This window comes from Anolis carolinensis, unplaced genomic scaffold (assembly GCF_035594765.1).
Source record: "Anolis carolinensis isolate JA03-04 unplaced genomic scaffold, rAnoCar3.1.pri scaffold_15, whole genome shotgun sequence".
NCBI classification, from domain to species: Eukaryota; Metazoa; Chordata; class Lepidosauria; order Squamata; family Dactyloidae; genus Anolis; species Anolis carolinensis.
Window position 1 is genome coordinate 7,327,659 of NW_026943826.1, and position 14,401 is coordinate 7,342,059.

Sequence of the window (14,401 nt, forward strand, 5' to 3'; positions counted from 1 at the left end):
CTGGAACATGGACATATATTCCTCACAACCTCTGAGGATGCCTGCCATAGATGTGGGTGAAACGTCAGGAGAGAATACTTCTGGAAACATGGCCATACAGCCTGGAAAACATACAACAACCTTGCAATCCAACAACACTTCAAAGGCCACAAATGGTGCAAAAGCTGCCTTGAAGTGTCCCATCACGAAAAAGCCACGTCTGAAGTCTAGGCAGGAAAGTCATCAATTCACATTCTGAGATGTACTACACTTCCATTTAAGTTACCACCAGATTCAGAGATGCAATTATTACAACATAATCAACAATGCATTTCAGAAACGGAAGCATTACTTGCTATAGCTGCCAGGATATTACATATCTTCTCTAGTAATGATTCCAAAACTTCTCCATTAATTTAAAAATATTGTCAATACGCCTGCTGTGTGGACAGACTGCTACGAGTTCTAAAGTGGTTCAAAAGCAGGCCGAACGGCGTCTCTTTTCATCATCGGATCCGAATAGGCGGTTTATTACAGTCAACAACACTGTAATGGCCTTGAGCAAAAGGCATTGAAGATTGCCTTCCCCGACTTAAATGGCAATAATTATTTCTAGACCGATGCATATTAATCAAGAGTGGCACGTTTTATGCATATGGGTGTCCTTTCCCTTCGAAACATAATTCCTCCTTTTTGGCAAGACATATGTTCCCACCCTAATTGTCTGCTATTGACAGTATTGTCATGAATCTCGCGGACTATCTGCTTTGGAGCGTTAAAAGGGAACTGAGCTAAAGGAGACGTTTTCTCGGGCTGTTGAGAAGTCACTATTTTATTTATTTATTTATTTGCGACATTTATATACCGCCCTTCTCACCCCGAAGGGGACTCAGGGCGGTTTACAAGTATATATACATACAATATATTATATTATACAACTATATCGCAATATTATTAGTAATATTGCATGTAATATAAATATACAATTATAATTGTGAATTATAATAATTATTACATTGTATTACATCATAATATTATTATTAATATTACATGTATAACATGTATTACATGTATTACATGTTTTAGTATTACACTACTAAAACATACAAACTTATATCTGTTTAATCTGATGGGTGCTTCAACTGTATTACAATAATAATAATAATAATAATAATAATAATAATAATAATAATAATAATAATGACCATTCATCATTCACTGCACCCTCGCAGTGATGTTGACCGGCTATATCTGCCTAGAAGATCAGGGGGCAGAGGACTCTTACAAGTAAAACAAGCAAAGAAGAAGAACATGCCCTGGCAGAAGATGTCAAGCAAAGTGAAGAACCTGCTTTGATTGAAGTCAAAAATCAGAAACTCCTCAAAGCACAGCAGACAAAGAATCAGTACAAGGAAACCGCACTACAAACTAGAGCTGACAGCTGGCACAACAAAGCATTGCATGGAAAGTTCCTTGACAAAACTGAAGGAAAAGCTGATAAGGAGAAGACCTTTCTATGGCTCACGAATGGGACCCTGAAGAAGGAGACAGAAGGCCTGATCCTTGCAGCCCAGGAGCAAGCCATCAGGACAAAGGCAATTCAGGCCAAGATCGAAAAATCAGCTGATGACCCAAAATGCAGACTGTGCAAGGAAACTGACGAAACCATAGATCATATCCTCAGCTGCTGTAAGAAAATTGCACAGACAGACTACAAACTGAGGCACAACTATGTGGCCCAAAGGATTCCTTGGAACTTATGCCTCAAGTACCACCTCCCAGCAGCAAAGAACTGGTGGGATCACAAACCTGCAAAAGTATTGGAAAATGAGCACGCAAAGATACGGTGGGACTTCCAAATCCAGACTGACAACACACCAGACATCACAGTTGTGGAAAAGAAAAAGGTTTGGATCATTGATGTTGCCATCCCAGGTGACAGTCGCATTGACGAAAAACAACAGGAAAAACTCAGCCGCTATCAGGACCTCAAGATTGAACTTCAAAGACTCTGGCAGAAACTAGTACAGGTGGTCCCGGTGGTGATCGGCACATTGGGTGCCGTGTCAAAAGATCTCAGCCAGCATTTGGAAACAATAGACACTGACAAAATTACAATCTTCCAACTGCAAAAGGCCACCCTACTGGGATCTGCACGCATCATCCGAAAATACATCACATAGTCCTAGACACTTGGGAAGTGTTCGACTTGTGATTTTGTGATACCAAATCCAGCATGTCTATCTTGTTTGCTGTGTCATAATAAAATAATAAATTTTATTTATATACCACTCTATCTCTCCGAAGGGACTCAGGGCGGTTTCCAACACAGCTAAAACATTCAACTACCAGTACAAAACATATAAAACAATCATAATAAAATATTGACATAATTATTATCAGCCAACATGCCAATGCCTTCAATCAAGAAACAGCATCCTAAGATCCACAGAGATACTTGCAGGGACACCTCAGCAAGCAAGAGTCCAAAAGTAGCAGGCTAAAACTTGTATCCTCAACCCATGGCTGACACAAGATCAGAAACTCCCTCCTGGGCACATAAAATATTATTAAATATTATATACATTTAATATTAATGATACAATGTAATTATTATTATTATTATTTTAATAGTCTGACTACTAAAAGTCAGACTGTGTTGGATAATACAGAACGTTGGATAAGCAAAGGTTGGATGAGACTCTACTATACATATAATATATTATATTATTAGTATAGCACTATATAAGCACGATATATTAATAATAATTATTATTACTAATAATATTGCAATAGTCATATAATGCAATATAATAATATATAGTGCTTATATAGTGCTTATATTGTGCTATACTAATATAATAGATTATATGTATAGAAGAGTCTCACTTATCCAACCTTCACTTATCCAAAGTTCTGTATTATCCAACGCAATCTGCCTTTTAGTAGTCAATATTTTTGTATTCAATGTTTTCAATACATTGCAATATTTTGGTGCTAAAGTTGTAAATACATAACGTTACCATGTTTTGAACTGCTTTTTCTATCAGTTTGTTGTAAAACAGGATTTTTTGCTTCTTAATTTGTAAAATTATAATGTAATTTGATGCTTAATGGGCTTTACTACTATACAAAATACTTGTAAAGTATTCTACACAAACACAAGATGGTCTATGTACAAAGAAAATATAATGTCCAAATAGCATATAGTATTAATGGGCTTTTCCATAATCCCTCCTTATTATCCAACATATTCGCTTATCCAACATTCTGCCGGCCTGTTTATGTTGGATAAGTGAGACTCTACTGTAATAATAATAATAATAATAATAATAATAATAATAATAATAATAATAATAAATACAGGAAAATAATACATGTAATAATAAATAGAGTCAAATAATAAATGTAATAATAATAAGATCAGAGTGAAATAATAAATGTATTATTAATAATAATAAAAATAGAGTAAAATAAATGTAATAGTAGCAACAATAATAGAGAAAAATAATAAATCTAATAATACCAATAATAATCGAGAAAAATAATAATAATAAATACAGGAAAATAATACATGTAACAATAAACAGAGTAGAATAATAAATGCAATAATAATAATAATAAGATCAGATTGAAATAATAAATGTATTAATAATACAGTAGAGTCTCACTTATCCAAGCTAAACGGGCCGGCAGAAGCTTGGATAAGCGAATATCTTGAATAATCAGGAGGGATTAAGGAAAGGCCTATTAAACATCAGATTAGGTTATGATTTTACAAATTAAGCACCAAAACATCATGTTGTACAACAAATTTGAAAGAAAAAGTAGTTCAGTACGCAGTAATGTTATGTTGTAATTACTGTATTTACAAATTTAGAACCAAAATATCACAATATATTGAAAACATTGACTACAAAAATGGCTTGGATAATCCAGAGGCTTGGATAAGCGAGGCTTGGATAAGTGAGACTCTACTGTAATAATAAAAATAAAAATCGAGTAAAATAAATGTAAAAGTAGCAATAATAATCGAGTAAAATAAATGTATTAGTAGCAACAATAATCGAGAAAAATACTAAATGTACCATATATTCTCGAGTATAAGCTGACCCAATTATAAGCCAACCAGGACCCTCACCCGAGTATAAGCTGAGAGGGCTTTTTCAGTCTTAAAAAAGGGCTGAAAAACTAGGCTTATACTCAAGTATAAATATTATTAACCACACTTCAACAGTGATGAAATAAAAACTCCAGCACCAATAACAGGTGTGCCGCATACCTGTTGGAAAAACCCACTTTTGCTAAAGAGCCCGCCTTCTGCTCTCCGTCATCGGTACCTGCTCCGAGGAATCCCTACTTTTCACAATGACTTGCTTCCAAAAGCAGTGAGTTCCTCTGCTCTTTTGTGCAGGGGAACCTCCGCCTGGATATTGGACCTTTCCCGAAGTCCTCTGGCAACCTCGAAGGGTCCAAACATCTTTGGACCCAAGTGGGGAAAGTCTTAGAAGACTCCAACAGTCTCAACTGAAGGACCTGGTGTTGTGCCTCCCAGATCGAAACAATGCAAAGTTTCCCAGTTCACCAAGAGCAGCCTTGCTTTAAAAATAATCATCAATCTCCTACTTACTTTGAAGTGAGGCTTGCCCCCGTGAAAGTGAACCAACAACCAACCGGGGCGAGACCCAGCCGTGGGTCTTCTTTGGTGAAAAACAGCCCCCACCTCAATCCAAATACCCATCTTATTAAGCAAAGACAGATTTGGGGAGAGTGGGGGGAGCAGGGAAGATGAGTTGTCTTGATGGAGCTTTGGAAGGAGAGATTTATTCCATCCAGAGTGCATTAGTTTCTTATCTCGAGCTTGGCTATGCAAGAGAACACCGGTGAAAATCTTTGCCTGGTACTGCTTCACAGGCCAGGAATTTTGCCTTGAATAATTTTTAACTTATGCCCCAGGAGGGAAAAACAGGGATCTACATACAGTTGGCTTAAAAGTGAGTTTTTAACCGAGATTTAAAAAAAAAACCCTGAGAATTAGGGGAATACCAACACTGAAAGTAAATACCATATATACTCGAGTATAAGCCGACCCGAATATAAGCCAAGGCACCTAATTTTACCACAAAAAACTGGGAAAACATTGACTCCGGTATAAGCTGAGGGTGGTAAATTTCAGAAATAAAAATAGATACTAATAAAATTGCATTAACTGAGGCATCAGCAGGTTAAATGTTTTTGAATATTTACATAAAGCTCAAATTTAAGATAAGACTGTCCAACTCGGATCAAATCATTATTCTCATCTTCTTCAATGTATCCTTTTAATAATAATAGGAAAATAATACATCTATATATATAAAAAGGTAATGAAATTTCGGCCTAGGACAAAACAACAAAACTACACATCCCAGAAACACTCAACTTGGCAGCACAACCCCTCCTCCATGCCTCTACGTTCATTCAACAAAAAGCTCCAGCTACTCCAGAAAACAGCCAGGCTTTGAGACTGCAAGGCTATTCACTGCTATTCCATCTGGCCAACAAAGGTTTCTCATAAGCCACAGCAACGCGTGGCCGGGCAAAGCTAGTGTAGTAATAAAGTAAAATAATAAATATAATAATATAGTAGAGCCTCACTTATCCAAGCTAAACGGGCCAGCAGAAGCTTGGATAAGCGAATATCTTGGATAATAAGGAGGGATTAAGGAAAAGCCTATTAAACATCAAATTAGGTTATGATTTTACAAATTAAGCACTAAAACTTCATGTTATATAACAAATTTGACAGAAAAAGTAGTTCAATGCGCAGTAATGTTATGTTGTAATTACTGTATTTACAAATTTAGCCCCAAAATATCACCATATATTGACTACAAAAATGGCTTGGATAATCCAGAGGCTTGGATAAGCGACTGTCACCTGGGATGGCAACATCAATGATCCAAACCTTTTTCTTTTCCACAACTATGATGTCTGGTGTATTGTGTTCCAGAACTTTGTCAGTCTGGATTCGGAAGTCCAGACTGAATAATAATATTTTATTGTATGACACAGCAAACAAGATAGATATGCTGGATTTCGTATCACAAAATCACAAGTCGAACACTTTCCAAGCGTTTAGGACTGTGTGATGTGTTGTTGTTATTGTTGTTGTTGTTGTTGTTGCCCAAGGGACATTGCCCAGATTTTGATGGGGTTTTTTTATATGTTTTTACCATCCTTGTGGTAATTTACCATCCTTGTGTGCATGGAGCTGGGGCTGATAGAGGGAGCTCATCCGGGTTGGATTCGAACCTGACAGCCTTCAGGTCGGCAAGTCAACTTTCAAGTCACAAGACTTTAGCCCACTTTGCCACTAGTTAAAACATCAGCTGGGCAGTGAGTTGCTTGACCCTGCTCTAGTCAACTCTAAATATTATGCCGTGTCCCTTCAAGCAAAGTTTACCGAGGAACCTCTGCAAACAAAAGAAATCTTTAGTTCTCTTTCTTTAGGATCGAGTCACCGTTGTCTCAAAATACAGAACCTCCCACCCACCCACGCCCTTCTGTGCACATACATGCGCTTTTCTCCCTTTGCCCAAAGTCGTAACCTGCCCACGGAAAGAGCCAGCCTTTCCCTGTGAGCGTGCGTCGGCACATTTAATCCTTGACAAACAACCTTCCCAAATAAAAACCAGCTCTTGTCGTCAACATTTGCATCGGATGAAAATTTGCAATTGTCAGAGGGAACGGTAACAGGGGGCGGGGGGAGAAAACCAGCCTGTTTGTCTGGTAAACCAACATTGTTTGTGTAGATGTTTTTTTTCTCTGAAGGACAAGGAAATGGTCACAACAACAAAGGAGTCCACTATGAAAGAAAGAAAGAAAGAAAGAAAGAAAGAAAACCTACGCTTGACCTTGCTTGACCTTTGGTAAAAAATGGAGCATGTTATTTATGTTCCTTATTCAATTCATAGTTTGAACAAACGCAAACCAAGCTAATCAACCAGAATTCCCCTGAAGACATTGGGAAACTATAACTCCCAGGAACGCATAGTATGGAGGCATGGCATAGTAATAATAATAATAATAATAATAATAATAATAATAATAATAATAATAATAATAATAATAATGGCATTTAAAATGGATCTTACTGCATTTATTCTCCACTGCAGATGCACCCAAAGAAGGCTATGGACCTTGGGAAACTATAACTCCCAGGACTGCACAGCATGGAGGCATGCCATAATAATAATAATAATAATAATAATAATAATAATAATAATAATAATAATAATAATGGCATTTAAAATGGATTCCTACTGCATTTATTCTCCACTGCAGATGCACCCAAAGAAGGCTATGGTCCTTGGGAAACTCCCAGGACTGCACAGCATGGAGGCATGCCATAATAATAATAAGGTGACAGTCGCATTGACGAAAAACAACAGGAAAAACTCAGCCGCTATCAGGACCTCAAGATTGAACTTCAAAGACTCTGGCAGAAACCAGTGCAGGTGGTCCCGGTGGTGATGGGCACACTGGGTGCCGTGCCAAAAGATCTCAGCCGGCATTTGGAAACAATAGACATTGACAAAATCACCATCTGCCAACTGCAAAAGGCCACCCTACTGGGATCTGCACACATCATCCGAAAATACATCACACAGTCCTAGACACTTGGGAAGTGTTCGATTTGTGGTTTTGCGAAACGAAATCCAGCATATCTATCTTGTTTGCTGTGCCATACAACGTCGTTGTGTTGATAATAATAATAATAATAATAATAATAATAATAATAATGGCAATTAAAAATGGATCCCTACTGCATTTATTCTCCACTGCAGATGCACCCAAAGAAGGGTATGGGCCTTGGGAAACTATCACTCCCAGGACTGCACAGCATGGAGGCATGGCATAATAATAATAATAATAATAATAATAATAATAATAATAATATAACTTTATTCTTATACCCCGCCCCATCTCCCCAAAGGGACTCGGGGCGGCTTACATGGGGCCATGCCCAGACACAATAGTATAAAAGCAAATAAGCAAATCAATCAACAATAAAACATCAACATCGATAAAAACAGTCATAAAAGATCAACATGCAAAATAAAATGTTAAAATCATGGGTTGAATTCATGGACTCCCAGGACTGCACAGCATGGAGGCATACCCTAATAGTAGTAGCAGTAATAATAAAACATTAGGAAGACAAGGATCGTTCAACAGTGGAACTCACTGCCTCAGCGGGTGCTGGAGTCTCCTTCTTTGGAGGCTTTTAAGCAGAGGCTGGAAGGCTATCTGTCGGGGGTGCTTTGATTGTGCTTTCCCTGCATGGCAGAATCAATTAGACCTTGAGGTCTCTCTTCCAACTCTATGATTCTATATGTAAGATCCTAATGTTCAGACAATCCTCAGCGATCCATATTCGTTTCCATTGCAATTGGAAAGGAGGCCTGTTCTCTCTCCTACCTGCCTGCCTGTTGGGCTTATCTCACTTCCGATAAGATAAGAGACAGTGAGAAAAGCTTGTTAAAAGCAGCGCCTCGCCGTTAACAAACCTGTCCTTCGTGGTACTGTTAGCAAACAGATGGAGGCAGAAGATGATCCGGCAGCTGCCGGTAATGAGGAGCGGGCTGACCTCTGCCCAGTCTGGGTCCCATGGGTCCAAGCCAGTTTTTAAAACATGTCAGATTTTTAAAAGCATACTCAGTGTATCTCCCTGCAGTGAACCAGACATGGAACTAGCTCAATATGTGCTTGGGATCATGAAGCAGGGATCATGGGGCACAACTTCACCTCTCCAGACATTTCTTGGGAGCAGGGATGCATCTGAACTACATCCAAAGACATCAGACTTAAGGCTCCTTTTGATTCAAATTCTGAATATTGGGAAGGCAGTGAGCAAGTGGGTCGGAACTCGCTTCAAAAGTGCTTTAGATCCGAATTTAACGAAATTCCGAACAAATTGCACAAGCCTAATCTGAACCTACCATATATACTCGAAGATAAGCGGAGTTTTTCTCCCCTTTTTATGAGCTGAAAAAGCCTCCTCCCGGCTTATAATCGGGTCAAAGTCAAGCCAGGCAGCAGAGCCTGGAGGCCATTGCTTGCAAGATATGACATATTTATCTCTCATCTTACCCTCTCTTATCAGTGTTTACTTTTCCAAAGCCTCCCTCGCTCTTAACCAAGGGAATGTTTTGAAAAGGGAAAGAAGCTCTTGCAAGTCAGGAAGAAGAATATATATATAAATATATACAGTACATATAGATATCTAGAGATTTCCATGTACCTGTATATCTGTATCTATGTGTATACATTATTTTATATATGAATTTTCACCGCACATGTTTGCAAGTCTTTGCAAATCCTATACAGATATAATTATCTACATATAGAGAGATGTCTAGATAGATATAAACATAAATATATAGGGCTTGCAAATATTGTAGGAGGGAAATGCACATATATAGAGGCGTTGCAAACATTTCAGGGGAAAATGCATATGTGAAATTAGTATATATAATTATAGATCTATATCTAGCTCTGCATTGTTTATGTAGGCATTGAATGTTTACTTGTTACTATGTTGGAAGCTGGCCTGAGTCCCCATGGGAAGATAGAGCAGGATACAAATGAAGTTTTTATTATTATTATTATTATTATTATTATTATTATTATTATTATTATGTTATTGTTAATACCGCCCTGAGTCCCTCCGGGTGAGAAGGGCGGGGTATAAATTCTGGAAATAAATAAATACCATATTGTTTTTGTTGACCCTACTTTTCCACTTACAGAGCTAGTTTACGGTTTTTCTTTGAAATACAGTAAATATTCAAAACCCTTTAACCCACTGATGCCTCAATATAATTTCATTGGTATCTATTTTTATTTTGAAATTTACCCGTAGCTGCTGCATTTTCCACCCAGTTCTTTGTGGTAAAATTAGGTGCCTCGGCTTATATTAGGGTCGGCTTATACTCAAGTATATACGGTATGTTGGCTGCTCTTGAATTGCCTCTATGCTCCTATGCCTCCTTGCCTCCTTTCAAGGTGTTTTCAAAGAGCACAAATAGCCCCACCTTGCCGCCACACCCGGCCGAGGTCAGAAACAAGCATTGGGTTTCAAATCGACAAAGAAGCTGACTCACGGGTGACGTATACTCCCTTGCCAAGAGCAACTCACCGCAGCATGGGAGGCGAATGCATTCACTAATCCCACTAATGCATTCACTAATCGCACTCGCACAAAGTCCCAAAATAAGAATTTTACCACCTGCGACCTCTTCTGCCCCCAAAATGTTCCTTCAGACCTCAGGTTTCGAGCACTGCAGCATTTAGAAACTCATTTTCATGGAGAGCTCAAGGCAGTCCCATGGACAGAGAATCTGTGTTTACAGAAGACCAACTATATTTTTTACATCTTTAGTTTTTACCCAATTTGGTATTGCACCACCTGATATCCGTCAAGAAGTAGCTGTCAATTATGAAAGGACCAAGGCAGTGACATCTCCAACCCATCCTCTGGATATCAGCCAGCACACCAACACCTTAAATCAAGAAATAGCTTTCTAAGATCTACAGAGATACTCGCAGAAACACCTCAGCAAGCGAGAGTCCAAAAGGGGCAGGCTAAAACCCGTAACCTCACTTAGTGGCTGAGACCAGATGAGAAACTCCCTCCCAGGCACACAGAAGACGAGGTGACTTGAACAGACTGTGCTCTGACACCACGAGATTAATAACAACAACAACAACAACAACACGAAACCATTGATCATATCCTCAGCTGCTGTAAGAAAATCACACAGACAGACTACAAACAGAGACACAAACAGTGGCCCAAATGATTCATTGGAATTTATGCCTCAAGTACCACCTCCCTGATGGGATCATAAACCTGCAAAGGTCATGGAAAATGAGCACGCAAAGATACTGTGGGACTTCCAAATCCAGACTGACAAAGTTCTGGAACACAACACACCAGACATCACAGTTGTGGAAAAGAAAAAGGTTTGGATCATTGATGTTGCCATCCCAGGTGACAGTCGCATTGACGAAAAACATCAGGAAAAACTCAGCCACTATCAGGACCATAAGACTGAACTTCAAAGACTCTGGCAGAAACCAGTACAGGTGGTCCCAGTGGTGATGCCAAAAAGATCTCAGCCGGCATTTGGAAGCAATAGACATTGACAAAATTACGATCTGTCAACTGCAAAAGGACACCCGACTGGGATCTGCATGCATCATCCAAAAATACATCACACATTCCTAGACACTTGGGAAGTGTCTGACTTGTGGTTTTGTGATACGAAATCCAGCATATCTATCTTGTTTGCTGTGTCATACAACGTCGTTGTGTCAATAATAATAATTTATTACATAATAGATTATTGTATATTATAATAATAGAATATAATAATAATATATTATTATAGTATAATTATAATATATAATATGAAATAATTATTATACATTATACTACCCTGTTTCCCCTAAAATAAGACATCCCCAGAAAATAAGACCTAGTAGAGGTTTTGCTGAATTGCTAAATATAAGGCCTCCCCCAAAAGTAAGACCTAGCACCGTTTGTGTTTGGAAGCATGCCCACCGAACAGAATACCAGAGCATGCAGGTTTGGTAAATGTACGTACCATTGATTGTTGTACATGGAAATATTGGTAGTAACAAGAAATTCTTGATAGGATTTGCAGTTTGTCTGCTTATGCTGGTTTATGATGACAACTACTGTACAGTATATAATAAATGTTCTTTTTTTTTGTTCAACAATAAATGCGAATTCTTCTTCATGGAAAAATAAGACATCCCCTGAAAATAAGACCTAGAGCATCTTTGGGAACAAAAATTAATATAAGACACTGTCTTATTCTTGGGGAAACACAATAATATAATATAATATTACTACTATTACTACTACTACTACTACTACTACTACTAATAATAATAATAATAATAATAATAATAACTTTATTTATAAACCACCCCCTCTCCCCGAGGGGTTCTGTACGGTTCTGTATTAAACAAAATGTACTAAACATACTTTATATACTAAACATATAGAGGCTCCTGGTGGCACAGTGTGTTAAAGCGCTGAGCTGCTGAACTTGCGGACCAAAAGGTCCCAGGTTCGAATCCCAGGAGTGGAATGAGCGCCCGCTGTTAGCCCCAGCTCCTGCCAACCTAGCAGTTCGAAAACATGCCAATGTGAGTAGATCAATAGGTACCGCACCGGTGGGAAGGTAACAGCGCTCCATGCAGTCATGCCGGCCACATGACCTTGGAGGTGTCTATGGGCAACGCCGGCTCTTCGGCCTAGAAATAGAGATGAAAACCAACCCCCAGAGTCGGTCACTACTGGACGTAATGTCAGGGGAAACCTTTACTACTAAATGTACTAAACTAGTAAATGTACTAAAGGATATGGTAGTAAAAGGTAGGTAAAGGCTTCCCCTGACGTTAAGTCCAGTCATGTCCGACTCTGGGGGTTGGTGCCATTTCTAAGCCGAAGAGCCGGCCTTGTCCGTAGACACCTCCAAGGTCATGTGGCCACTGGCATGACTGCATGGAGCGCCGTTACCTTCCCGCTGGAGCAGTACCTATTGATCTACTCACACTCTGGGGGTTGGGGCTCATCTCCATTTCTAAGCAGAAGAGCCGGCATTGTCCGTAGACACCTCCAAGGTCATGTGGCCACTGGCATGACTGCATGGAGCGCCGTTACCTTCCCGCTGGAGCAGTACCTATTGATCTACTCACACTCTGGGGGTTGGGGCTCATCTCCATTTCTAAGCCGAAGAGCCGGCCTTGTCCGTAGACACCTCCAAGGTCATGTGGCCACTGGCATGACTGCATGGAGCGCCGTTACCTTCCCGCTGGAGCAGTACCTATTGATCTACTCACACTCTGGGGGTTGGGGCTCATTTCCATTTCTAAGCCGAAGAGCCGGCATTGTCCGTAGACACCTCCAAGGTCATGTGGCCACTGGCATGACTGCATGGAGCTCTGTTATATGATATGGTAGAATCCTGCAAAACTATATACCCTGAACACACTAAAACGCTATGCAAAGTCCATTCATTCTAAGACACTTCGACTGCAGTGGATCTTTGCTTTGCCGAACCGTGAGAAAATCCATCCTCACTGCGGCACATAGTGCTGATACCATACAGGGGTTAAGCAGGGAAAGCAAATGTCATAACCTCAACATTCAAAAGGAATTTCGAGAGGACGGTTTGCCCATAGGTTTGCAAAGAAATCGTGCTACCTTACAGTCTTATTCACATCCTGTTGCCCTCCGGCACAGTAGCCTAACAAAGCAATGCCTCTCTCGCACCTTTCCTCCCACAAAGAACTGGGTGAATTTGAGGTTTTGGCCGATGTTCAAAAGAACATTCTCAACCAGTGGCAACATGCCAATGTCCCCACTCCCGTTCCCACCAATACCTCTGGGCCAAAATGATTGAAGAAGGAACTCAAAAATCTTCTAACTTCTCGCAAGGATGAAACAGAAAGAAATTTGCAATCAAACCGAGCGAATTGTGCACACTATATAACGGACACATTTTTGTACACAACTTTTTTGTGTACAATATATAATGGACACATTTTTGTACACAACTTTTTTGTGTACTATAATGGACACATTTTTGTACACCTTCCCCTCCGAGCCATATAATTATTTCAGACGTTTTTCTCCAATATAGGCATTTCTGTATGAATTCAATATCCAGAAATCTGCATTGAAAAGGAGCCGGGAAAATCCCCAAAAGGTAACTGTTCTTTTGCAAAGACCCAAATGATCCATCCATCTGCCTTTCGGAAGTGTGAAAGGATCAGCGGGCATTAGAAACTGAGTCAAATTAATTCCACCTCCCGCTATCAGAAGCCAAAGACAGACACGAGCACAAAATAAAATCAATTCAGACATTCGACTCCCTTCTATATGAGAAAAAGATTGGCACGTTAATCCTTTTTAGTTCAGATAAACTATGTACCAAAAAGGTATCATAGAGTGGGAATAAACTGTGAATGGAATATGGATGATTTTTCCCCTCTGTCTCCCATCTTAAAATAAAAAGGACAGGCCTGCCTAGTAAAATTGATGAACCATGGGCTCAGAATAAATAATCTAAATACACTAAATGTACCAGAACTCTAGTTAGTTTTTTGAATGGAATGTCAGCTGTTGTCGGTTATATTTCAGAGGAAGGAACTGGCAAATCCACCCTGAATATTCGTTGTCAAAGAAAAGCCTATGAAATTCAGAAAGTCCTTATAAATCAGTGGTTCCCAACCTGTGGTACGTGGACCATCAGTGCTCCGCAAGAACTAAAATATGGTTCACGGCCTCACCATTACTACGCCGTTGCAACGAGAGTGACTGGCCTCGCGAAACCCTTTT

The 14,401-nt window shown here is 39.3% G+C and overlaps 1 protein-coding gene across 6 annotated transcripts in view; it reads right to left on the reverse strand.

The window, feature by feature from the left end:
* Positions 1-14,401, reverse strand: part of ttll10 (tubulin tyrosine ligase like 10) — a 210,345-nt gene that overhangs the window by 155,022 nt on the left and 40,922 nt on the right. Inside the window, exon 1 of one of the 6 annotated variants that reach the window (XM_062965525.1) lies at positions 4,610-4,786. The exons of 3 other annotated variants lie outside the window; for them this stretch is intronic. In XM_062965525.1, coding sequence (XP_062821595.1) covers positions 4,610-4,720 — 111 coding nt within the window. In that variant the 5' untranslated portion in view covers positions 4,721-4,786. Of the gene's footprint in view, positions 1-4,261; positions 4,432-4,609; positions 4,787-14,401 lie in introns of those variants that run through there. 2 more of the 6 variants (XM_062965530.1, XM_062965529.1) reach the window with 2 other exon arrangements.